Source organism: Trichoderma evansii (assembly GCF_050947405.1).
Source record: "Trichoderma evansii strain SZMC 28006 chromosome Unknown GGI43scaffold_2, whole genome shotgun sequence".
Taxonomy (NCBI): domain Eukaryota; kingdom Fungi; phylum Ascomycota; class Sordariomycetes; order Hypocreales; family Hypocreaceae; genus Trichoderma; species Trichoderma evansii.
Window position 1 is genome coordinate 1,901,953 of NW_028145204.1, and position 24,424 is coordinate 1,926,376.

Consider the following 24,424-nt stretch of genomic DNA (forward strand, 5'->3'; position numbering starts at 1 on the left):
GCTGGTAGTTCCGACGGAAATGCTAGGACTCTAGGATATACATGTATCCGTCTGATCCGTCTGATCCTTACAACCATCTTGTTATCTAGCGAATGGCCATAAGCTGTATTTTTAGAGTCAACTCTGCAGACTTGGTGGCTTTTCATGCAATACCCTTGTTGACGGTTGAGATGTCTCGGGGAACTTCCTCTAAGAGCTGGATTGGTCGGCCGACTATTTGTGGCATAACGAGAGCTCGTATGTAAAGAGAACACAAGAGTTCAGTAACTTTTGATCTGCACTAATCACATGGTCTATCCAATTGTAGATCTGTATTTTTGATATTACTATTAGCATGCGTCATGATACCCAAGCTGACGCCTTTTCATTAGTGATGTATCAAGGCTGCACCAGGGTATACGTTGATGCCAGTCACATACCATGTCGGATCGCCGCTTCAGATAAGCCTTTGTATACAAAGGATCAAAATACGTGTAGTTGTAAAAAATGATCCACTATGGAATTATAAGAGCCTATGTTATTATAACTCTATTAACTTTCTAAAGCTTAAAAAGGCTGCCCCAGGTCTTGATAGTTGTCTGCAGAACGGCCTGAACTTCATTGGCCCCTGTACTCGTAGCCTTGGACGTTTTGCCAGAGACCTGATTACCCCACTGAATCTCCCAAGCCTGTAATTTATGATAAAAGGCGGTTTGGTTGTAGCTTGAGTGTTTGGTTGTCGCAAGGTAGTCGATAAATTGTTCCCATCGTCCGAGGTAATAATCTCCAACAAGTCCAGCCCACTGCTTTGACGCATAGTCCTCAATTTGACCAGTAGGTCCCCATAGCGTGACCTGATTGCGAGCGTTGTACTCGAAGAAGTTGGTGTTGGATGGGCTGCTTGCGCGAGCTGCGTTGATCCAGGTAGTGAGTTGGAAATTTTCATTAGTTGCAAGAACGGCGTCGAGGGTCTTCAGTAGGGCAGTGAGTTTGGACCCGCGGGATCTGATCTCGCTGGCGCTCGCGGAGCTATTATATGCCGTAACAAGATCCTTATAGAGACCGTCGAAATTGTTGACAAGAACCTGACGAGTCCAGTCGACAAGATCGTACTGGTACGCGGGGTTGGCAAATAGTTTCACATCTTGCAGACCTGCCTTGAAGAGCTCTGTCCAGGCCTCAACCATGACGGCAGGATCGTATGTGGTTGTGGTACCATGGCGACCGACACGACCCAAGAGACCATTGATATTGGGAATTAGCTCCAAAATTGACTTGGGGACAGCATTGACCGTTAAGTTTGTGTTGTTAAACACGGTAGGGCGGAGGAGCTCCCATCCGGTATACAAGCTCTTCACATTTTCGGTTCCATATCTAGCTGAGACCCAGTCATGGAAGTAAGTCTCGGTGTCGATGGGCTTGGGGCTCCAAGCTTGGTCCAATAACAGGTCATACATGATTTCATTACCCTCTTGGCCTTCCATAGTCAGACCAAATCCGACAAGGGAGCTCGAGTTTCGCACTGCTTGCATAGCGTTGATGGTAACATTCTCAATCTGGCCGTACAAGCCCATGTTGCCACCATAGTCATGAAGCTCGCACCAGATCCAAGGCTTGCCGTAGAAAGAGTTGGTACGGAGCCACTGAGGAGCTGATTCAGCGAATAAATCGAGAAGCAGCATGTCTGAATTCTCTGTGATACCACCCAAGAAAGCCTCAATTGCATCATTTGTCCAGAACGAGCTGTCTGCGGAAAACAACCAAGCCTGCATCACCCAAATTGCGTCCGGATCGGCAGATTTGAGCGCAGTCCATGTGTTTTGACTGACATTTCGAAGGTAGCCCAAATCGCTGGAGAGTGGCTGGTTTTCGTTGAACTGATCAAGAGTCCAGAATTTTGTGACATTGCCATATAGCTCTTGCTGCTTTCCAATGAACAGCTTTTGCAGCTGAGTAAAGTGCGGGTCAAATGGGTTAATATAGGTATCAGCACTCAAGTCCTGTGCGAAATTTTCCCAGAGAGGGCTCGTGGACAGAGAAATGCCCGGGAACACGCGAGAGATATTACGGGGTACGAATCCTGGGAAAGCTGGTAGAATGGGCGTAATGCCGAGTTCCTTCATACGATCCAGGATCTGGAGTTGCATGGCGAACTGATCGTCAACCCAGTTGTCGGGCATGTTGCCGTTCCAAGATCCCTGAATATTTCCAAAGTGATTCCATGCAAGGAAGGCAGGTCCGCTGATGAATGAACTGATCTCTTCGTCGTTGAGGCCAATGTCGGTAAAGACATCAATGAAGATCTTCTCGACGCCAATCCAAGCAAGAGCAAGATTCACTCCGCGAAGAGCCATCCAGTCTAGCTGTGTCTCCCAATCCTCCCATGACCAGAAGGCACTGGTATAAGAAGTTGTGACTGTGTAACGCTGTTAATTTACAATGCAAATAGCAATTGGTCATAAGAACCCGAGCTTACCAGTATTCCAGTGATAGCGGTAGGGAACTACACTGGTGCCCGTGAGAGGGGATTTGAGCTTTGGGAGGTTCTTCGGAGCTTGGTCCAACTGGCTTCCGATATACCACCAGATATCAACATTTGCCTCGCTAGACAGATACTTGTGAAGACTTAAATTTAATCAGCACCACCCTATTCTTTATCTGCCATCCCGCCATTCGAGAATTGGGCAAAGGGAATAACTCGAAGAAGACTCACCCTGACAGCAAGGCACTGGTTGTAGTGCCCTCAATTCGAATCTTTCCATCCTTCGTTGAAGAAACCGTATATGTGTCATTGGTAAGAGAAGATCCATGTGATGACGGCTCAAGCGCAAACTCAAAGGTATTTATGTGATCCGGGAGACGACGTTTGATAAGAGACTCGACTCCGGCCGTTGACGAGGTGCTGCTGGTCGCAACAGCGCCAATGGCCGAGAGCAGCCAGACACAAGTCTTGGAGGCACGCATGAAGGGCGGTCAAGCTGCTGGCCTTCCAAAGGGGGACGATTGTTCTCTCCAGAGAGGCTCGAGGGTCCGAGAACTGGTGTGTCTGGAGAAACATTTGACAGCTCAGGGACCGAGCTCTTATATGAGCTTACTATGGGCATGGATGTCATCACCGCATGAAGCTAGCTGGTATGTGGGGATTGCTGGCTTTCTGGAAGCTTGAGCGTCGATGTAACCACCACGTGGAAGCGTGAAGTCGTTGGCTAGACCGGGGTCAAGGAAGGCCGGCATGGCTAGGTTGCTGGAGGGACGGCATATCATTGGCGAGTACCTGACAGAAATGACATGTTCGTGTCTTACTATCAGTCAATAGCTACCATTGGCACATCCGGGAGCTAACAATGAAAGACAGACGCCGCAGCCCGAATCTGTGGTTTCAAAAGTCTATGCAAGATAAAGTGGCAGTATTAGTACATCTTTAGCAATGTTACCTGCGCAATTGACCAGTCTCTTCGGCGGTCGGCGCCGGCATGCCGATCGGTGGCATCGGCACATATATATTACGTATAGAAGTAGTGTCCCCCGGCATCTGGCCAAGACACTTGCAATCTTTATGGACGTTGTAACGTTTCTAGTTTGCTTTTAGGACCTCTAGTCCCCAAGAACTCCACGTTTTGGGGAGGCTTAGCTGGTTTGGGGTTAATAGTGGCGTAAGAGTTTGTTATCGGTTCCTGGATCTGCCGCGACTACACTCACTGCGGCAAAAAGGGTTGAGAGTCGTATCCAGCTACTAACAATTATGTGATTAATTATCAGCCATCAATGAAGAGAGCTGGATGAATCAAATAACATCCCCAACCTCTGCATTGACTCCAGCTGTGGAGAGCCTTGTTGTATCGGCATATTGACGCTAATTGCAAGCATTTGTGGGGTAATAAGGAAGCTGGTAGGGCGTTTCTATGTGACAATAATGTGCACTTGGCATATGAGGATTAATATCACGCGTTCTATATATGTCTGCATTGCTGTCACTTGTATCTTGTACTGGCTTTTACAAGGGCTATAATAACAAGCTTATCTACAAGTATATTCTTGACCGACAAGTCGCATACTCTGCAGCGCAACATTGGCGGCGGTGTAAGTGCTACGACTGTGAGCTAGCAGTTGGCCTACGCACACACGGCGATGTATTTCCGAACATCGGACAAAAGGATCAGCTCATCGGCATATAATACCTTGGCGATGCAACATGATAAGCTCCTCTTTAGCTTGTAATGCGTCCTCATGCGTGTTCTTGTACGATACGGAAGCTATAGTTAATGGTGCATATCTGCGGCTGCAGTCTTTGATACGTTTCGTGCATTGGCGTAATAGTTGTTGCTACGAGATGTAACCTGTTGAAGAATAATTAGCAGCTCTAGCTATTTTCAGAACTACTACATGTATTTAGTTGACCACATGAAGAAAGATCAATAGCTCGGGGAACCTATAGATTAAGGTCACATCATTGATCTCTGTAATACTCAAATGCTACCTTGTGATTATGGCCAATAGCATAATAAATTAGAATTTGTGTTCATTTATATCTCCATATGGTATCAATCATGCCGTAAGCGTATTATGTTAACTTGAAATAGCAAATACTCTATCTAGAAGCTATACCCATTTTGACCAACACCACACTCAACATGAAACCAAACGATGTATGCATACAGCGAATCAATCTATTTTTTAATATCATTTCCGTCTTTAATAAGCTGATTATTAGATCATCTCTGCCCTCTTTCCATATGCAGTGACTGTGCGCCCAGATCAAGTTATCTATCTATTAGTATTGAACATCTTATGTCTGTACAGGCCGTTGCATCATCCTATGACATTCCCTCGCAAGCCGCTTTGCCTCATCAGTCAAGAAATCTTTCTCTTCGCTAACTTGCAGCAAAGAGCGTCTCCACGCCTCCCAATGTTGTGCCATTGTCGCCTCAACCGAAGCACGCTGCCCAGGCTGCCCACCGGGCACCGGCCTGGGCCAGTTCCTCACTTCGCTTGGATCCAATTCTTTCAACAGCTTTGTTCCGGCAACAGTAAGCCATGCATATATCTCGCCGATGACAACATCAAGGCCTGGACGTCTCAAGCAGGCCAAGTTCAACAGCTCATACCCCCAATTTTCTGTGACGCCGCCGAGTTCTCGAACGTATAGCGTGGCTTCGACCGTACCGATTTCTGCATAACGCCGGCGCAGCTCAGCTTTCTTATTGTCGGGTAGCGGCTCTCCTATTACCTCCCAACCATTTGGGCCGCGAGTATGGAGCCGGTACAAGTCGCTCCACATGGGAAGAAGTCCTGGTAGAGCAGGCCAGTTGATTTCTTCAGGCGGAATTCTCTTTATGGCTGCAAGGAGCTCTAATAGCTTTTCTCTGTCGCTTTTCAGTTCTACCAGAGCTTCGCAAAGCAATCCCATAAAGCGGTATAGTTCAGTAGGTGGGTTGAGCTCGTCGAGCATCTCTTCCGTTACAGACAGCGCAGCCTCCTCAGCCGTTAAATTTCCTTCCAGATAGTCGATTAAACAATCCACGTCGTCTCTATAATCGTCTTCAACCTGTACTGTCCCTCCAATTGGAGCGGCATGAGCCTTTAGCCAATCCGTCCGAGCCGGCATTGTGACGCTTCGATATCGAGGCACGAGGTTAATGTGATGGAATTAATCGAAAACGAGAGTTGGAGAAGAAAGGTTAAAACGCGGCAGTTGTGATGTCTCCTGGTTTCAGTGGTAATTGAGAGTTTCAGAGTTTCGCGCCACACTTTGTGCACTTATATTCGAGATTCTGTTGCAAATTGTAACAAAGTTTGCGAAATCGGGAATAACACGAGGAGAAAAAAGACTCCAAGCAAAGCTCCTCAGAAAAGCGATCGGACCTAAGTCAAATTGCTACCATGTCGTGTTGATCAGTTGGACTGCTCTACTACCTACACGTATTAATGCATGTGCATACACATGGTGCATATGTACATGTACGAAGCAAAAGTGGTCTGTCTGTCATGGTGGCTGCAGAGGATGCATGCCACCATATACGAGCATTTTTTTTTTCTAAACAGCCCAGACATGTGTATTGCATTAAGCGACTGCGACTCTAATGACGTATCGCACCCGGCGACATGAAATCCGAATTCCAGCGGCGGATCCTACGGTTAGCCACGTCACCCTGAGAAGCGACATTGACGTGACAATAGTCTCTTGGATGGGCTCTGGGCTGACTCGCGCTCGCAACAGTGGCTTGCTGGTACAAAGATACGAAGAACAGCTAGGCAGCGAGGTAAGCAGTGGCCTCATAGGCGGCCCGTAGGTCGGCGTCCCTTACATGAAGCTATGCCACATAGATGATCAAACGGTTTATGGAGTACTAAATCCTTGTCAAGTATCGGCGCGTAGGCGGCCCCGGCAGCTATTAAGAGAGCGCCGGCACTCTCACCTCCACCCACACGCATGAGACAGATTCGCCTAAGATATCGAGCGTATTAGTGGAGGGGAAGATGGAAAAGCGGTCGGGAGAGAAGAGAAGAGAAGACCATAGTCTGGTTTGCTTTGCTCTTTGAATGCCTGACTGACTGAACCATTACCGATTCACATACGCCACCATGGCATGTCAAGTGAAGCAGAGCTCTTCGTCCCAATCAGTAAACAATTTCGGCCTCTGTTCTCCCGAACATTTCGGTTCCTCTTGACTCGTGACTATAATCCCCTGTCAAGCAACTCTGAAGCTATCCTAGCCAGTGTCCTATATTTGGATCACAGTTTCTAATCCTTGGAACTACTCCAGTTTGTGTCTAGCGGTGCATGGGGCACTTCCCCGTGGGAACAAGGGGCATCTTCGCCGTAGAAGCCTAAGGAATTTTCCAATAGGCGTTTACGTATACTCGGAAGTGGTGAAAGGTCAAGTACATACATGTAAGCGGAGCTATAGACTAACAAGCGAGAACTCAGTAATACGAGTCAAGGAAGAGTCGCCAGTACGAAAGGAGTCATATAAATCGATTTCTCCCTTTTTATTCTCAAAATCTCTACATGACAATTCCACCTACTTACATAAGCTGTCCTTGCCGCGATTACCTTTTCAAGATAGCAGATGGATCATGTCGCGAGATATACGAAATGCCCTCTTTGACCCTTGCTTATATCGCCTACTCCTTGCTAGCGCAGCTTCATACAAAGAAAAATAACCCGCCAAGGCCACGCCCCCTCACCATTAGTAAAACCCTACAACATGAAACTTCACGATAGCAAATTTATGTGAAGTGGGGGCGAGAGCGATCGGGTGATCTGCTAATAATTGTAAGCCTTGTGAAATCGGCAGATCTGATACTGGCAGCCCTGCGAAGCGGAGCTATATCAACTTACATGTACCTTATTGGTATTTTTACGAACCCTGGGCCTTGAGAGCTCCGCCTTTGGGCAATCGTATCACGTGTGCATTATTCGATCGCCAAAGAAGAGTGGTGATGAATGGAGATTGTTTGCTTCTTTTTTTCTGCTAGAGCCGAGTTTAAATACTGGGCAAAAAGGAGCAAGTTGAAAGTGGAGAAGAAGGGCCTTTGAGGCCTAATATTCGCTCCATTATATGCACTCTACGCATCGCCTCGAAAGCCCTAATGCATCTAAGCGTTGGCAAAAGTATGAAAGGGAAGAGAATTTTCGTATAAATCACACCCTTGAAAGTAAATTTGCGGCACCTATAATCATAGACGAGGGCTAATTCCCACTCTCATATGGTGCATGATGCAGGGAATACTCGATCGTCAGTCGTATTACGTGTAACTTGTGTCGTGTCCTACTAAGCTTACATAGGTACCACCAGACATCACATGCAATATTACTATTTCTTTCTGCATACAGTAGGCCAGATATTGCATTGATACTAATTCAGAGACTGTCTTAAACTAGTGCAGTCTTACATGCATTTACGTGAGGCGTGTACGATCTCAAAAACATTCCTGTACTTTGTATAATAAAAGAACTTCGAAGTAACATTTACTGTGACACCATGGTTCATTAATTTCCCTTAGCCCGTCTGGCTGATGCATACTTTGCTAGAATTACTTTTAGCTATACGCGTTGCCTTGCCTGTGATCCACCATCTTATAGTACCACAAGAACTCAATCTCTAAAAAGTACATCATAATCTTGCATGGGTCCAGTGCCGGATTGATTTAAGTTCTTACCGCCATGTAAGAACTTTAGATCATATTTAATTCTGATTCCCCTTTTCAATTTAAAGAGCTGGTTCCCCGAGTTGTCCCGAGACCGCACTTTTGCCTCATTGAGCGTACTACTGTTATGATATTGATAGGTCATATTCTGGCTATAGTCGGCATGATGGCCTTCACAGGCCTTGCCGCTGCGCCTCCTACTGCAACAATCCCTGGAGTACGCGTGACTTACAATGGTATTCATCGTAATGGTATAGAAGCGTTCTTGAATATACCATATGGGCAAGACACTGGCGGTAGTTGGCGGTTCAAGCCTGCTCGACCTCATATGCCCGTCCCTGGAAGCACTGTTCAGGCAGATTCCTATGGCTCAGCGTGTCCCCAGTCCCTGGGAAGCTGGATTGCACCCTTGTCCTTGACAAATATTACCGATATTTCGGAAAACTGTTTAAACTTGAATATCGCCAGGCCTCAAGGAACAAAGGCCAATGATTTTCTTCCTGTTATGGTATATATCCATGGCGGCAGCTTCTGGGCTGGCTCAAATAGCGAGATTACAATTTCTCCAGATGGCCTAATTCTTGAATCGGTCAAGAATAAGCTTCCGGTCATTCATGTCAGCATGAACTACCGCCTGGGGGGTGAGTTGCTGTCGTATTGAAGCAGCCAAGTTAAGTCAAAGCTAACGGCCAAATTGCAAACAGTTTTTGGATTCGCGCAGACTGCAGCACTTAGGTCAGAAGGCTCTGAAAATGCTGGTTTGAGAGACCAACGCCTGGCCATGGAATGGGTTCGAGAAAATATCGCCTACTTTGGTGGAAATCCTGACAAAGTCACCATCTTTGGGCAGTCTTCTGGAGGTATGTCAGCCAACGTTCCTCAAATATAGCATAGATACGGCTTCTAACACTAATATTTGTGTCGATATAGGTCTTGCTGTGGGCGCTCATATTTTGTCCTACGGCGGCACGAAGCCTGTTCCCTTCCAACGAGCCATTTGTCAAAGCCAGGCGATGGAGCCCGGAATCACAGCCAATTACACATTGGACGCCACAAAAGCCGTTGTCGACTTTCTTGGATGTAATACAACCGACTTACACTCAGTTGAAACCCTTTCATGCCTTCGCGATCACGATATGAAAGCAGTCCTTGACGCTTCGATCGCGACTTATCGAACGGATGTCAATATTGGTGATATTTGGCTTCCAGCAGTAGATGGTGACTATATACCAGATCACCCCTCAACGCTTATTTATAAGAAGAAATTTGCCCGGAATCTCGATATCATGATGGGCTGGACCCGCGACGAACTTACAGTCTTTACCAATACGAGCATCTCAACCGCCAAAGATACTAGAGACTTCATTGCTAACTATGTACCAAATTTATCAGACGATCATCTCCAGTCTCTTCTATGGCTTTATCCTGTCGAGGGCTTTTATGCGAACAATAATCTTTCAAGAGAATTCTATCGCGCTGCCAGGATATTCCGTGATATTATCATGACGTGCCAGCCGTTTTATTTCGCCAAATATCTCACCATCAATAAAAATGAAATCTTTTTCTACGAATGGAATCAGACAATTTTGGACCCTATCCTGGAGCATCTTGGCCACCCGCCCGGCATGGGCCCCATTCACACGTCTGAATTCGCGTACATCTTTGGAAACCTCTCGCACTACAACGTCGGCGGGCTCCCATTCAACCCTTCGCCTTCTGATTATGAGCTCAAAGTCAGGGCCTCGAGGTCCTGGTCGACTTTTGCCAGCATTGGGAAACCAGGTCTGCCGGCCCACAACACTTTCCAGGGATTCGCTCCAGCCTTTGAGAGGCAAGGACAGGTGAAGGTTTTTATTGCTGGAGGGCCAAATGAGGGCATTTCATATATAGAAGGGCCACAGGCCAATCCAGTGTTTGCAATGGAGAAGTTGAGACGGCGATGTGAGTTTTGGACGGATCTGGATGCGGTTAAGGAGCTTAAACTATAGGAGTTTGTTTGTTTCAATGGGAGATATGACAATTTGTATTTATTGAATTTTACATTTTTATACTGTACATGTAATCATTAAGTTTTTCCCCCATCATTTCCAGCCTACATTTACAATCCGCTCCAGTGTTCGGAATCCATCGTGGGCATATCCTTTCGTAACGTCCACTTTGTACTGCTTCCCGTCTACCTTGATGATACCGTATCCCACGTCGGTCCATGCTGCTCTAACACCATTAAACATATTCTTAAAAGCACGGCCGATCCTCCGGAAAGGCATAGTGAGGAGATGCTCGGTGTCGAACTTCCATAAAGCTCTCTTACGAGCTTCCTCTTCAAGCTGCATCTCGATTCGTCTCAACTCCGGTACATATTCGCTTGGAAGCGAGAATCGAGTTTTCAGTGCGACATTATCGAGTGGTGTCGTGATGATCTTGGGTTGCAGAATGGGAAGCATGCGCTTGACCTTGACCTCAAGCTGGGGTACAGCAGAGGCTATTCCTGGGCGAGCAGCAGTTTGACCGGCGACTTGAACCGGTGGCAGCACGCGGATGCTGCTAACAATGTTGGGAGTTTTGGACAGAAGATAAAAGCCCATGGCTCCAAGCAGGGCATATGAGGCTCCAAGAGTATAACCAACCCACACCGGGACGCCTTCTGGCTGCTGGATAGCAGTCGGGCCCGTCAGCACTGTCCAAGTTATGATAGTTAAGCCGCTCGACCAGCATCCAAAGTAGAACCAAAAATGTGAAGGCGCCTCGTACAACAGAGTTGGTGTAGGCTTGGACGCCAAGCTCTTGACAAAGGCATATCGGCTGGGGGCTAGTGAAGCCGATGGAGGTGGAGAAGAACTCGATTGGCTCGCTGTGGATTTCGGGGTGACATCTTTACGGAGCTTAGGCTGAGGTTTCGGTGCTGCAGATGCTCGTAGCCGGAGCGAAGTTGTGAAGAATCGAGACTGAGCGGAGGAGACGTCTGGGAGAATAGTTCGTGGAGTGAAGGTGGCCCAAGGGCTGTGGACGAGGCGAAAGCCTCTCACGAAGCTCGCCATGCCAGAATCGCACTGGTGAGTTGTTCTGCGCAGTCAATTTAGGAAGAAGAAGCTGGTTTTCTAATGATGCTGTGTTCTTGTGTGTCATAAAGCGGTAGCCATCACTTGCAATTGCTGTTTTGGCAGACCTATCGCAGCATCAATCTCCAAGCAACCACTTACAGAGAATTATCAGTCGATCCCAGTAACTGCCGTATCTATGGCCATGCGCTAAGATAAGGCGTTAGGCCTGTACCTAGTTTTCCTGTGGCGTCGGCATTGGCGCCGATGTCTCTGCAAAACACCACGTTCTGCGCTAGCTCTTGTGGATACATGCGCCTTATATCTGGTGTATCGACCTTCAAAGTTGCAGCGCGGCACATTAAATAATAGTAGATCGAATAGTTGGCCGTAGAAGAAAAACCTCAAGGAAGTTGGTCTCCAAATTATCAAATATACAAATTTCTGTAGAATGTAGACACAGCTGCTTGCATGAAACAAGAGCCTCCTTATCTTGCCCACCTAGATTTTTGCTTGCAGGCACCCCACCAAAAAAAGTTAGTTGGTCTGTGCACACCTCCCAGCAGGGCCGATTCCCAACAGCAAAGAAAGCTCTCATCTATTGCCAGTCGAACCCTCTTCGCTCGCGCATCACCAACCAAACCCGCGTCTGCCTCTCTGCGGTCAATTGAGCTTCAATGGCTTCACTCGCGGCGGCGTGCCGCATCTCAGCCCGTCTCGCAGGCAGCCGGGCGACTTCTCGTGGTATGTATCTTGCCTATTGTTTCGCGCAGCTCTCCTCTCCCACCAGGGCGTGGATGACAAGAGAGATATACGTTTGAATATATAAGAGAGAAGATAGCTGACATGATTTGGTGCTCTATACAGGTTTCACGACTTCTTCACGATGCCTCGCTGCCCAAAACTTCACGATGCCGGCCCTCTCCCCGACAATGACCGAGGGAAATATCTCCAGCTGGAAGGTCAAGGAGGGCGAGGCCTTCAGCGCCGGCGACGTCTTACTCGAGATCGAAACGGACAAGGCAACCATGGACGTTGAAGCCCAGGAAGACGGAATCATGATGAAGATCGTCTCTCAGGATGGCAGCAAAGGAGTCCAGGTGGGCACGCGCATTGCCGTCCTGGCCGATGCCGGAGATGATATCAGCGCTCTGGAGCTGCCCGCAGATGAGCAGCCCAAGACCAGTTCGCAGCCCGCAGCACCTCCAGCTTCGCAAAAGGAGGAGCCAAAGGCTGCTGGAAAGCCCGCCAAAAAATCAGAATCTGCTGCCGGCGGGACATACGAGCACAGCTACCCGCTGCTTCCTTCAGTTGGCCTTCTCGTTCATGAGCATGGCCTCAGCAAAGAGGACGTGAACAAGATCAAGGGCACAGGACCCAGCGGAAGACTACTGAAAGGCGACGTCTTGGCCTACATTGGTGCTATTAACGCCGACCGACCCGCTACTGTGTCCTCGCACCTGGCTAAGCTGGCTCACTTGGATTTGAGCAACATCAAGGTAGCTGAAAAGAAACCGGCTAAGGCCCCCGAGGCATCAGAGGCCAAGGCCCCCAAAGCTGCGCCCAAGCCGGAAAAGGTCCTTGTGGAGCTCCCCATCTCATTGGAAAACGTAGTCCAGCTGCAAAGACGGCTCCAGGATTCCGCCGATGTCTCTGTGTCAATAAACACATTCATCTCCAAAGCTACTGCATTTGCGAATGGTCGTCTGCCTGTCGTGCCCCGCCAGCCAACCACGAATGAGCTGTTTGACGAGGTTCTTGGTCTAGGCAAGGCCAAGGCCAACAAATACTCCCGGGGGTCATATGTTCCCTCCATTCCTGACTTCTCATTTGCGACCTCTCGGCGAACATCCGCCAAAAAATCCGACATTATTGACATCTTGGCTGGCTCTGCCAGAAAGGCCAGCTCTCCGTCAGCTCAACGGCCCGCCCCTAGGCTAGATGCTAGGCTCATTGCCGACGACATTCACACCTTCAGTCTACTTGTCCCCAAGGAAGAGAAAGCCAGGGCCGAGCTGTTTCTAGAGCGGTGCAAGCTCGCCCTGGAGGAAGTACCTGAGACATTGCTATGATTTTGAAACCCGAAATGTAATTATAATTATCCCCCCCAAAACTAGACTTTCAATTATACTTAAACCCTGTCTTCATTGTTTACATTATGTCTGCCTGTTTCATAAACTTGGATTGTCTTTTTAAACTGCTTTGGATGGACCCTGGGCAAGGCGAGTATGCGGCCGCTGGTTAAGGGGTGGTGTCTAATCTATTTGCATTCACAGCTTGCCGTCTTATACCTCTTAGTGGCCTCACTACCGATTACAAGGTAACTTCAGTCTGCTTGCCAACGGATGTATGATGTTATTGTGGGCAACTAATTTAATAATCATCCACAGATACCCATATCGAGCTGCGTCCGAGACACGGCGCGTTGAGTGAAATTAGAAGCTTGCCGCGTCTCGCAGCCAAAATATGAACACTGGTGTGAACCGGGATGCTCACCAATGTTGAGCAAGCGAGCAGACTATTTCGTGCTATGTGTGAGCGGCCTTATGTCCGACTGGCTCGGCTTTGGAAGCGAGAGTCACACGCCGGAGCAATTATAGCAACGGAATCACTTGTCTCATGCATATTCTACTGCTACCTCTCATGGCCCCCAAATTACTCCTGTTGCCAATGCCCTTATGTCTAAGACCCAGTGTCCGCCTTATTTTTCCAAGTGCGATTGAGAAGCAGCTGTCTTGTCCCATGTTCCTTGACATTGTCTCACAAGCGGGAGATGGTGGAAAAGTCTTCGGCCTGGACGACGTTGCGTTTTCTAATCCCGTTGTAGCACCGCCTTTCACGGCCTAGCGCCTTACTACCACCAAACCAAACCATGTAATGGGTACAGCATCGCAGCCTCAGCTTTGATTCTTCCCTCTTCAAGCCGACCACACCACTCTTTTACCAAATGCAAGGGTGATCAGGCACGTGGACACTCGTCGCGATGTCGCATCTTGGAGACATCGAATGGGACGCTCGGTATCCCGGCCGTCCATTTCCAAGTATCCCATAGCGCGGCAGCCAGACCTTCGTCTCTCTACACCGGCTGTAGCTTACTGCCCTGCCATTGGATACAAGGTGCCAGCGGGGTACACTCGGTGAGTGTGGCGTGGATGATATGCATCAGGTACGCAGTACGTGGCGCAAGGGATGCTCTTAGCCATCAGGCCTCTCAGCGTTTCAGCGGGCGCTAGTTACCGGTCTAGACTTGCGTTGTCATCGATCCTCGACCTTGCCGGGCTTCATGGACATCGGTTTGCATGCTGCTACTGAGCCTACTGATGCGAGGGGGGCTCACTTGCATCAACCGCTTCTGCACAAGCACGTCAAGAAGCATGTGACTATGTCGCTGAAGTGTCTACGTTATGAACGCGGCAGGAAGAGCTAGACCATTCACGTCAAAACACTTTACTGCGTCAGCTGCTGTGACTTTATGCTTGCCAAGTGGCACGAACCTGCTATGGGGCTCGCGTATATTGACTGGGTGGATATAGGTATACGGACCTTGGATGTTATTGAATGAGTGAATGCATGAGATGAGAGAGAGAAGTATCCTTGCTATTCACGGCATGGAGCTGAGAGCCGTGAGATATTTATTACCAGTTCGAAGTTCGGGAGCGAGTGCAGAACCTCAGGTACCTAAACCAGAGCCATTCTGCTCGCTGGCCGTCCCATCTTTTCGTCATTCTGACGCTTTGGCACGCGTGGAATCGTAGGCGGATCTTGTCTTACTTAAATATCCTGGTAATTTCATCTGCGGCTAGAATGCACTTTTAAGAGGTCGGACGATATGTTGTGTACCCTGACTCTCATCCCCTCCTCTCAAGAAAAAAATTTCACTTCTCCTCACCCCTTGGAACCAACGGGTACACACGTCAGTTCCAACACGCACATACATAGGAAAATATGCACAAGGCTACGATGCCCAACTATGCACTTTATCGCATAGCCTCATTAGACTGACAGCCAGCGCTCCACTTCTGAATGGCCCGTCCACAGTTGCGCTTACACGAGCCCTCCCAGTATCTTTTCTGGGCAGATACTGTAATGTTCTATTGTTCCAAGTGGATTTTATAGAAATTCTATGTGGGTTTTCATGATTATGGCTTAGAGAAGCAGCGTTGTTATACCATCCAGGCCTCATTTCGGTCTTTATGTCAAAGAGTCGTACAGTGTTTCGCTCTTTGCTTCTCGTCTAGGCCGCATATACGGACCCCCTTGCATTTACTACTCTCAATCACCGTCAGCAAGTGTCAAAGCCATCGATTCTCTTAGCTTCTATGGTACATATTTATGACTAAGTGTAAATTTGTCAAGCTAGAGCATAAAAAGAAGTGCCTCATAGTTGACTCTTGGTTTAAGAGCCGAGGAACGCACACTACGCCCTTTAGACAAGTGTGCCTTGTATATTGCTTCTCCTATTCTCTTGGCTCAACAAATGTCATGGACAATCCAAGGTTGTCTGGTGTGTATCACAGAATATATACAACGCTAACAACGGCCACGACAGCAGCTCAAATCCCCTTATCATCCACGATGTTTCAGTTGCCAATAAAGCTTCCCAGAAGTGCTGCATTGACTAGACTGCCAGGATGATATGCAAGACAGCAGAGTCGCACTGTTCCATAGCCCCATACCGAATTGGGATACATTCAACTGATGCTATATAGCTGCAGAGCGGTCTGAGATGGTGAAGGAGCAAGTCTCCACCTCACGCGCGCGATCAATGCAAGCCCAACTGGGCCTCAAGCTCCTAACTCGGACAAAGACATTAGCTGCCTATCAACAAGGGTCTGTTTCTTGGTGTCAGTATTTACGGCGAGGCTCAGCTAGAAAATGGCCGGGGGCTAGGGGGCTGAACTCATCCTTGACGCCACGATTTCCATATTCATGCTCTTTGCAGGACACATCATCAGCTCCTCCTCATATTCAATATCCAACACCATCAGTCTTGAAGATGAGAGATCTCCGCTACGTCACCGATGGGCAGCGGCACTAATCTAACGCCCGACGCCAAGAGGACCTTTGGGACAACAAACAAACCATGTTGGAACGATCAGGCGGGTGCCCGGCCCTAGCACATCTTTACCAATCAGTCGGGGTCATTTATCTCCTCAATAGCCCAATGGGGACCTGCCACAGACCACCAAACGGCATATGCTTGAAGCCAGGCAGTTTTGGGGTGTGTATTTGCTCCTGTCCCACCCACACGTCAGGCAAATCGTACACCGGTTCTCTTCTTTGCTAGCTTGATATTTCCCCAGGTGTCACAATCTTTTAAAGCTTTGTTACTGTCAGTCTGACATTACATCCAGCTACCCCGTCAATCAAAAGCTGCCGTGTTAGCTGTGACTCTGCGCCAGGGGGGGTCGTGTTGAAGCTCATCCCATGAACAAAGGCCTGTCTCATCAGCTGTCCTTCCCATCTGCATACTCCCGATCCAGGCTTACGGCCATATCGATCCGCAAGGTCTTTTTGGCGGTCTAACACCAACACTGGTATATACCCTTGATCAGAGGGAGTGACGGGGCGATAGCCTCCCGTCATTGCATTGGGGGAAGTTTGTGCCTTACCGCCACGTGGGCGAATCTAAACTCTCCCCGAGTCTCTTGACGGAGAGTTCACACAACGCGGAGGTTAGGGACAAAACTTATAAGCACAGGATGACGGTAGACAAGCTGTCGTGGTGGCTTCGTGAATTGCTCGACAGTAGCTGGTGCGCCCGCTTTTAGTAACTATTACAAGAAAAGAACGATACCCGGCTTCACAAAAAACGTGTCTATTGGATGCACAGCACATTTCGCCCGTCATGACCCGACCAAGAGTTCCAGACGACAAGAGACAGAGGACTGCGCGTGCTTGCGACTCTTGCAAGCGCCGAAAACAAAAAGTAAGTCGACAAGTTATCAGTCATATTTCATTCATCTGCCCCCTCGGATACTTGGACATTTTGAACTTGTCATTCTTTTCTGTACGCTCCGAGACACACATACACGCATACACATACACATACACATATACATACACAAGGCGAAGGCAAATTGTATCGCGACTATTCGCGCAATTACACATTATCACACCTGAGTTCTCGACTATTGAATGTCGCGATATGCATGTCACCCCCAACATGCGTTCAAATTCCGAGATATGAGCAGTTCATGCAAGAAAGTGCGAAAATCGTCTGTTCTGGTTGCAGCAAACTCCTCCGAGCGAAGCGAAACTTATGCGAGTGAGCTGTTTGCTTTTTTTTCCCTGCTGGCACAGCATATGTACAGCCCGTATACGTCTGTGCAATGTGACAGATCTTTTACATCAATGCTGGCTTAGAGGCTGGCGCCCGGCTATAACATGGCTTGAGCCGGCATAAGTGTGTTGGCAAGCGGACGCATTGCCCCTTTCGACTATCAAAGCGCCTATAATATATTAAAAAGCCAGGCAAGCTGCATAAAAAAAGTTCTCGCTAAGGCTTTGCATGCAACTCTCAACATCTCGGTTATGTACGCTGCACGAGCTGACTTTTTTTGCCTCCAAGTGTAATGGCCTTCATCCGTGCAACACATGTATCAAGAGAAACTTGATATGCGACTATACAGATGGTCGAGGCCCTGCGAAGCTCATGTCCGTCCATGCGACATCTCCGACAGGACAAAGCAATGCTTCTGACTCCGTGGACACTGTCGCTGCGACTCCCAGCCGCGAAGCTACCCTCGAAACATCTCCAAAGAGAGCGACCAAACATGGCAAATCTGCCCGACAGGCCAAAAGAAGAAGCCGGGGCAAGAAAAACCGTTCTCCCAATGTCCATGAGGTGTCCTCCGTTAGCGAGGGAGATGAGAGCTCCCGCCAAAGCATAGGGTCGGAAACAGACGAGGAAGCCGAAGTAATCGGCCAGATCCGAATGCTGCAAGACCCTATGAAAAGGCTCCGTAAGTCAATATTATATCTTTATTATTTCATGCTCAAAGACGCAAAGAAACTTGACTGATTGATGTTGCTTGCTGCCAGTTTTTGTCGGAGATTCATCTACCCTCTCATATTTGCAGTTAATACGTATGATTGTTTACAACACTACCGGTCCATCGGCGTTTACGGATGACCCTAACCGGCATCATATCTTGGAGCCGGCTGCATCAATTACTCCAAGTTCCATGGTTCCTTATATGCTACCAAATAGAGATGTAACGAATTACTTAGTTGAGTCTTATTTTGTGAATGTAAGGCTCAAATCATACTTTTCTCGCTCAACGTCTTGTTTTATATCTAACTCGTCACAGACCAGTGCTCTAATCGAGCTATTTGATCCTAAAACGTTTTATCAATATCTAGAGACCTGTTATGAGACCCCGCTAGAGGTCAATTCATCAACGCTTTGTTTAGTTTACCTTACTTTGGCAATTGGTCTTGCTCTTGCAACGCCCGCCCCAAACAGCCATGGAGATCTGATGATTAAAAGTTTACAAGAAGCCCCTGAAGAACGGGCAGAAGCTCTTTTCCGGGCTGCCAAGTGCCTAAGCGATCCTCTTAACGCAGTTGAACATGCAGATTTCTGGATGATTCAAGCTTGGACATTGATGGCCTTTTATATGTTGATCACATCGAAGCGTAACGCGGCTTATGCATACTGTGGTTAGTAGACTCCATTGAGCTTTAACATAATTTGGCCCTAACACTTAATATAGGAATGGCCGTTCGTTCTGCATATTCCTTGGGCTTGCATCGGGATACGGAAGTGAAGTTCAATAACGAAATTGCAAGACGGAATCTCTGGAGAAGCCTTTTTGTGCTGGATAAATTCCTAGCCACGGCTCTTGGACGTCCCGCTGCTATATATGAGGAGGACTGTTCGAGTGATGCGCTGGATTTACCTGCAATTCAATCGCCCAAATCAGCTCAAGAAGAGGAAAATATTAGGACGGCTGGTCTTGATTCATCTGTCCGAATCTACAGGTCCATCAGCACAATGCTCAAGAAAGTTTACTCTGAGCGAAAGGTTTCAACAAACCTGGCCCAAGAGATTGTCGATGACTGCCAGTTATGGGCTCCCAATGCCCACCCGTCTTTGGCGGCAGAGGATCTTCTCAACGGCAAGGCACCTAAAGAGATGGGGATACCCATCTTACACGTGCAGTTACTTCATTATCACTCCATCCTTCTGCTGAGCAGACCCTTTTTTATTGACCTGTTAGTAAAGACGCGACCAACTGTTTCAAATGATGGAGAGCCCTTCCATCGGACATTCTCGAGGGCAGAAAAGTTTTCTCAAGCATGTGTGGCTGCATCAACTCATTCTGTGATACTCATTCAGGCAGCATTTGAAGCAAAGTATTTGCCGCGGAGTAACCCGTTTATCTTGTAAGTGTACTAATTAGAATCTTCCCGAGGACATTCGCTAACGCTAGATTTCAGATATTTCCTTTTTGCAGCGACTTTGATTATACTGAGTAATGAGTTTGCTGGTTTATACGAGAATGAACATTACGCAGAGTCTGTTTCGAGCGCTATCAAAATCATGGACTACTGCGCAACAACGAATGTTCAAGCTCAGCGAATGCTTTATATCTTGCAGTCGTTTTTGGTAGATGTCGGAAAGCATTCAAAGTCTCCGGCCTCAAGCGAGCAATCTGAGCTCGCTTTGCCGGATGGCTATATTGGTGACCCGGAAGAAGTTTTGCAAACTAGAAGACAGAGCCTTACCGCTCGACGCAATCAGCAGGAGCCCTCTACGCCCATTGGTGGAGGGTCATCGTCCGATGCTATGGAGTACTATTCCCATATGGAGACAGATGCCAGCCAATCAATTATTGACGCTCAGGATATGGGCCCTCTGGTGATGAGAGGAGAGCGCTCAATGAGCTCTGCTACCAATCAAGCAGTTCCGAGGCGCTCAAGCATTGGCCGCTCCTTGTATCGGAGAACAGAACTGGAGCTCGCAAAGGCTGATCTCAATTTTGAGGAGTTTGACCACGATGCCTCTGCTGAGTACCAGCAAGACATGGATTCGGATGAAATGAAGGCTTATTCCCATGGTTATAGCTCAGTCATGATGCACCATGGAGAACAGCCTGCCTTCCAAGTCCACCATGGCGGTAACTTCAGGACTTATACCACTCCCAACATGTCTTCAGCTGGCAGTCAAGAGGCCGGCGCAGCTCATTTCGGTGAGCGTTATTGATGCAGTGATGATAAGTGATATATATATATATATTTTTGAGAGCTTGACAGCTCAGGGTATTAAGTTTAGACAAAGTGCGAGAGAAGACTTCTTTCTTCTCCATTTTCTTATGTTTATTTTTCTTATCTATTTTTATTTTTATATTCTTAGGTGTGTTTGTTGCAGGAGATATCAGCTTGAAGTTCCTATTTTACATTGATATTTTAGACGTGCTGGAAGACTAGATTGGTTGTTTGACGGCATATGAAAGGTAGTAAAGATCTTCTTTCTTTTGTTCATTCTGTCTAGTTACTTACCTTGCTTTTTATTTTGCTTTATTTTTACTTTGGTCATTCTTTTTGAACATTTTCTTTTGTTTACATCATTATAAGCATATTCAGTCATTTGCATTTAGATAGCAATTTTGTTCTATATTTACCTCTCTCTTTGGCTTCCTTTGTGAGCAAACACTGCCTCACTTGTGCATTTACTCCAGATCTACGTATAACACCATGTATATCTCCAAGCAAAAATGCCAATACCGCAGTTATCCAAAATACAAAGTCTACGCTCTTCACCACGAGCTTGGGCCAAAGTGCTCTCCCTCTGCAACATGTGCCCGTATAGCTGTGCCCTGGTAATCCATCGTCGTGGTCACGACATCATTGCCCCACCACCTTGGAGGATCAATTCCCTGCATCGTAAGAGCAAAGAAGATGAACAGCGTGGCCAGCGCCAAGCCCAAATCCAATCCGGACGACGTCAAGAAGTTTGAGCGGCTCCACCATCGGAAGTGGCGCTTCTTGATCCAGAACTGGAATACGAAGCCGACGATGCCCCAAGAGAAGTAGTTGAGAGGAGTGGCGGGCGGGATGGCTCCCGGGCCACCAAAGAGGAGCGGCGCGATGAGGTATTTGACTGGGGATTTGGGATTTCTCTTGGCGAGGTAGTAGATGATGACGGGGGTGATGGCGCCGAGGATGAAGAAGAGGAAGAGGCCGGAGTAGATTTGGCCAGGGGAGAACATTCGTCCTGGACCGATAAGGCCCCAGATGACGGATGCTGAAAGACAAAGCATGTTAGATTCGGTATAGACAGCGAAGCGGACAGGGATTGACTACTTACCAGAGTAAAAGACTCTCCCGCCTGGACAAGTGAAATGCTCAGTTTGCTGCTCATCGCACACATCTGGAATGATATTTAGGGCCATGTTGAGAACTAGGACCTGGATGATGCAAGAGTAGGTCGTAGCAACAACTTGGGCCATGAACATTGTCCTGGGCGGGATCTTCATGTAATGGCCAAATTTGAGATCAGAAACGAAATTAAGCGCTTGGGACCTGAAGAAGGCATGAGTAGGCTGCTTCCATGATATTGAATTACTGCTGTGCTTTCACTTACATCGTAATGTAGCCAAATGTTTTGAAGCTAATCAGGTACGTATATACCGTTAGTGACAATAAATCTTTGTTAATGCGATATCCAATTTGGTATAAACGTACAGCATAAGCGCAAGAGGTCGTCCCGGCTGGATGTAACCATATACAAACTCCGTAAGCACATTCAAGCCAATCTGGTTATTGGTCACGGCTTGAATAATGCCAATGGGCAAAGAGAAGCCAAACGAGATGAAAACAGCCAATAAGAATGCCCACCAAGTAAGGTTGGTTGGGTAGGCGAGCACTGTATAGAAGCCCAATGCCAGCATCTAATTAAAGTACAATGATGTCAGCCGGTGCGGAATATGATGGTTGCCTGTGCTGGTGGGAAGCTAACGAAAGAGTGGGATTACTGACAATGCAGAAGAGAGTAAGGTACCACCACGTCGGTGCCTCCTTATACTTCCTCATCAATTTCATGTGAATATCTGGCTTTTCCGTGGTGCTGTTCATATACTGCTTCCAAATATACTTGCCGTGGTGGAGGTACGTATATACGACGAGGGAGGAGATGGCAGCAAATGACATGCCGTATGATATGGCAAAGGTGGTACTATTGGACTGTAAGTCTCAAGGTAAGGCGGCATTGGGCAGATTGTTTTTTACCTAATGAATAGAGGAGAGTACTTTTTATAGGACTCCTCGTTGAGGATAATGCCCGGGTCCACGATGCGGCTAATGTTGTATTTTGCTCCGGTGTTGTCGTATATGCTGGCGTCGCTCATGGGCAAGAATGAAGAATACCAGGTCCCAGAGTAGTGAAGGAGGGCCGATAAGCCAATGTAGAATACTACGACGCTGATCAAGGTATTGGCAATTGCGTGCCTAGAATGCTTTGTCAGAGAAGACATCGGCTGCACCATCACAATCTTACTTACCATGGCGAAACGAGAGGTGATCCGATATAGCCCGATACTTGTGTCCAGTCGAAGGTGATGGGTATGATGGACAGGCCAGTGTTTCCACCAAATAGCTGGTTAATGACCGGGTTCTTAGGTGCCATCCACGTCGCAAAGGCGAATACACTCAAGAACTGTGCGAAGAATCCGGGGATGAAGTAGTAGAAGAAAGACGCCGCAGTGACAAGGCCAAACCAGGTGTATCTGGGTAGGCGTCCCCCGAAGACTGTCGGATCTATCTGATCGCTTGTCTCATACATGGCGTTCATCATTGTTACGGAAGCCAGATTTGCAGGCCATATCATTGATGCGGGATACACTGCGAGCAGTAGTCAATGATGACGCTCTTGGGACTAAATCAAACGGAGGAAGGGCGTCGAACCTAGATATTTACGCATAACACCAGCAATTCCATATCCAAGAGACTGTGTGGATACAGTAAGCAAGATCTGGTATAGCAGTCCGAAGTTTTGTTTATAAAAAACCAGCTGCGCCAAGATGATGTCTGTCGAATAAGCAACAGAGAAGGATACAGACGCCATTACTCCTATAATTGCATGCTCCTTGCAGTTGAAAGGACCTGGATTAAGATTCCACTTGATGCCAAAGAGATTGAATTCCCGTGCTGGGACAATCTTGGCCCATCCATGACCAATTGGCCATGCAACAATTTGCGCAACAAGAGGCCCAATTGAGATGGCGGGCTGGCGTAGCGAAAAGATTGTGTTCATTGAAGCGCCAAATACGACAAGCGTCAATCCAATTGTCCATGCTCGAACTGTGTTGCAAGGCATATCCTCGTCAAAGTTGTTGACAGCCGCTCGAACCTCTGGATAAGGAGAGTTTTCTTCCTCTTCCTGTTCGTCACCTCTCTTGGACTCATCGTCTGACAAGCCGTCGTCAGCCTGTGAACGTCGGCGTGATTCATGCCCCTCTGGCAAGTTTGGGTCCATGAGAAGCTCATATTCTGAGCCTTGGTCGTCATCATCAGCGTCATTCCGCGCGCCGGAATCCGGCCATTCAGAGATGGTTTCTCTCAAGTTCTCCATCAGGCCAGTCGTTGGGCTTGAAAGAGAGTGGCGAGGGTGAAGTCCAGATTCGGTCTCACGGCCGCTCGTTTCAGCCATATTGTCCATGACAGCGTCTGTCACGGCGTTGAGTGAAGTTGTGGCTCTACTGTAGGACTCAAGCTATGACAAAAGCGTCATGAGTGGACAACGCCAATGGATGAGAAAGCCAGTGGAAACGATGGGCGCATACACGTAAGTAGATATAAGCCTCTTTTCTCTCTTTCTCCTTTCCTCTTCAGTTCGCAGCCTCCATCTTGGTGAAATTGAATGACGGTGATGAGATAAGTTCTGAGACACTCTAACCACTAGGTATTAAGCTTTGTTGATTGAGGCCACGCGACAGGAGAGCAAGTTTGCGACTCAGTACCTGCAATGCACCGGCCACCTCGGCAAGATCTTTGTAGTCAGGCTTGGGAAAATAAATAGCAACCGCGTGCCAGCACTAGCATAAGAGCTCTTGATTGAGCGAATGAGAATAACTATTTCATTGTAAGAAACAAAATAATTACTTTCTGCGACAGGAGATGCGAAGCTGAAGCAGTCCAAACGGTGAGCATTTACGCATGTATAAAAAGGGGTTTAGCGCAATGTCATCGCACTAGTCGACAATAGGATGCTAGACCAATCTGGGCTATTTTTCTTAGATCAGATCAGCTAC

At 47.7% G+C, this 24,424-nt stretch overlaps 7 protein-coding genes across 7 annotated transcripts; 3 read left to right on the forward strand and 4 right to left on the reverse strand.

Moving 5' to 3' along the window:
• Window positions 1-514: 514 nt before the first annotated feature.
• Window positions 515-3,174, reverse strand: GGI43DRAFT_157358 (alpha-N-acetylglucosaminidase). Its single transcript, XM_083199513.1, has 3 exons — window positions 2,693-3,174; window positions 2,456-2,604; window positions 515-2,395 (listed from the first exon to the last, which is right to left on the reverse strand). Exons 1-3 carry the CDS (start codon window positions 2,941-2,943, stop codon window positions 540-542), a joined length of 2,256 nt encoding a protein of 751 aa, XP_083065137.1. The 5' UTR covers window positions 2,944-3,174; the 3' UTR covers window positions 515-539.
• A 1,283-nt stretch (window positions 3,175-4,457) lies between these two features.
• Window positions 4,458-5,822, reverse strand: GGI43DRAFT_157388 (uncharacterized protein). Its single transcript, XM_083199514.1, has one exon. It carries the CDS (start codon window positions 5,582-5,584, stop codon window positions 4,766-4,768), a length of 819 nt encoding a protein of 272 aa, XP_083065138.1. The 5' UTR covers window positions 5,585-5,822; the 3' UTR covers window positions 4,458-4,765.
• A 2,351-nt stretch (window positions 5,823-8,173) lies between these two features.
• Window positions 8,174-10,165, forward strand: GGI43DRAFT_157440 (Alpha/Beta hydrolase protein). The gene is made up of 3 exons (XM_083199515.1): window positions 8,174-8,771; window positions 8,835-8,990; window positions 9,061-10,165. Exons 1-3 carry the CDS (start codon window positions 8,258-8,260, stop codon window positions 10,116-10,118), a joined length of 1,728 nt encoding a protein of 575 aa, XP_083065139.1. The 5' UTR covers window positions 8,174-8,257; the 3' UTR covers window positions 10,119-10,165.
• On the reverse strand, window positions 10,166-11,349 carry GGI43DRAFT_157453 (uncharacterized protein). Its single transcript, XM_083199516.1, has one exon. It carries the CDS (start codon window positions 11,166-11,168, stop codon window positions 10,212-10,214), a length of 957 nt encoding a protein of 318 aa, XP_083065140.1. The 5' UTR covers window positions 11,169-11,349; the 3' UTR covers window positions 10,166-10,211.
• Window positions 11,350-11,688: 339 nt separating this feature from the next.
• GGI43DRAFT_157775 (uncharacterized protein) lies at window positions 11,689-13,479 on the forward strand. Its single transcript, XM_083199520.1, has 2 exons — window positions 11,689-11,912; window positions 12,036-13,479. Exons 1-2 carry the CDS (start codon window positions 11,846-11,848, stop codon window positions 13,238-13,240), a joined length of 1,272 nt encoding a protein of 423 aa, XP_083065141.1. The 5' UTR covers window positions 11,689-11,845; the 3' UTR covers window positions 13,241-13,479.
• A 4,344-nt stretch (window positions 13,480-17,823) lies between these two features.
• Window positions 17,824-20,379, forward strand: GGI43DRAFT_379687 (transcription factor domain-containing protein; the record flags this gene model as incomplete). Its single annotated transcript, XM_083202879.1, has 5 exons — window positions 17,824-18,133; window positions 18,213-18,421; window positions 18,482-18,833; window positions 18,887-19,559; window positions 19,614-20,379. The coding sequence occupies 5 exons, from the start codon at window positions 17,824-17,826 to the stop codon at window positions 20,377-20,379; spliced, it is 2,310 nt and encodes a 769-aa protein (XP_083065142.1).
• Window positions 20,380-20,655: 276 nt separating this feature from the next.
• Window positions 20,656-24,414, reverse strand: GGI43DRAFT_157497 (OPT oligopeptide transporter protein-domain-containing protein). The gene is made up of 8 exons (XM_083199518.1): window positions 23,079-24,414; window positions 22,676-23,015; window positions 22,404-22,622; window positions 22,155-22,350; window positions 21,861-22,066; window positions 21,760-21,786; window positions 21,484-21,698; window positions 20,656-21,420 (listed from the first exon to the last, which is right to left on the reverse strand). Exons 1-8 carry the CDS (start codon window positions 23,830-23,832, stop codon window positions 20,933-20,935), a joined length of 2,445 nt encoding a protein of 814 aa, XP_083065143.1. The 5' UTR covers window positions 23,833-24,414; the 3' UTR covers window positions 20,656-20,932.
• Window positions 24,415-24,424: the final 10 nt, after the last annotated feature.

Excerpts from the sequence above, each read along its gene's own strand:
- GGI43DRAFT_157358 (XM_083199513.1), bottom strand. The coding sequence starts at position 2,943 with ATGCGTGCCTCCAAGACTTGTGTCTGGCTGCTCTCGGCCATTGGCGCT. Across the intron at positions 2,605-2,692 it reads ACCAGTGCCTTGCTGTCAGG|TCTTCACAAGTATCTGTCTA; the intron begins GTGAGTCTTCTT and ends ATTAAATTTAAG. Across the intron at positions 2,396-2,455 it reads CCGCTATCACTGGAATACTG|TCACAACTTCTTATACCAGT; the intron begins GTAAGCTCGGGT and ends AGCGTTACACAG.
- GGI43DRAFT_157388 (XM_083199514.1), bottom strand. The coding sequence starts at position 5,584 with ATGCCGGCTCGGACGGATTGGCTAAAGGCTCATGCCGCTCCAATTGGA.
- GGI43DRAFT_157440 (XM_083199515.1), top strand. The coding sequence starts at position 8,258 with ATGATATTGATAGGTCATATTCTGGCTATAGTCGGCATGATGGCCTTC. Across the intron at positions 8,772-8,834 it reads CATGAACTACCGCCTGGGGG|TTTTTGGATTCGCGCAGACT; the intron begins GTGAGTTGCTGT and ends AATTGCAAACAG. Across the intron at positions 8,991-9,060 it reads CTTTGGGCAGTCTTCTGGAG|GTCTTGCTGTGGGCGCTCAT; the intron begins GTATGTCAGCCA and ends GTGTCGATATAG.
- GGI43DRAFT_157453 (XM_083199516.1), bottom strand. The coding sequence starts at position 11,168 with ATGGCGAGCTTCGTGAGAGGCTTTCGCCTCGTCCACAGCCCTTGGGCC.
- GGI43DRAFT_157775 (XM_083199520.1), top strand. The coding sequence starts at position 11,846 with ATGGCTTCACTCGCGGCGGCGTGCCGCATCTCAGCCCGTCTCGCAGGC. Across the intron at positions 11,913-12,035 it reads CAGCCGGGCGACTTCTCGTG|GTTTCACGACTTCTTCACGA; the intron begins GTATGTATCTTG and ends TGCTCTATACAG.
- GGI43DRAFT_157497 (XM_083199518.1), bottom strand. The coding sequence starts at position 23,832 with ATGGACAATATGGCTGAAACGAGCGGCCGTGAGACCGAATCTGGACTT. Across the intron at positions 22,623-22,675 it reads TCACCTCTCGTTTCGCCATG|GCACGCAATTGCCAATACCT; the intron begins GTAAGTAAGATT and ends AAAGCATTCTAG. Across the intron at positions 21,699-21,759 it reads ACATTTGGCTACATTACGAT|GTCCCAAGCGCTTAATTTCG; the intron begins GTAAGTGAAAGC and ends TGCCTTCTTCAG.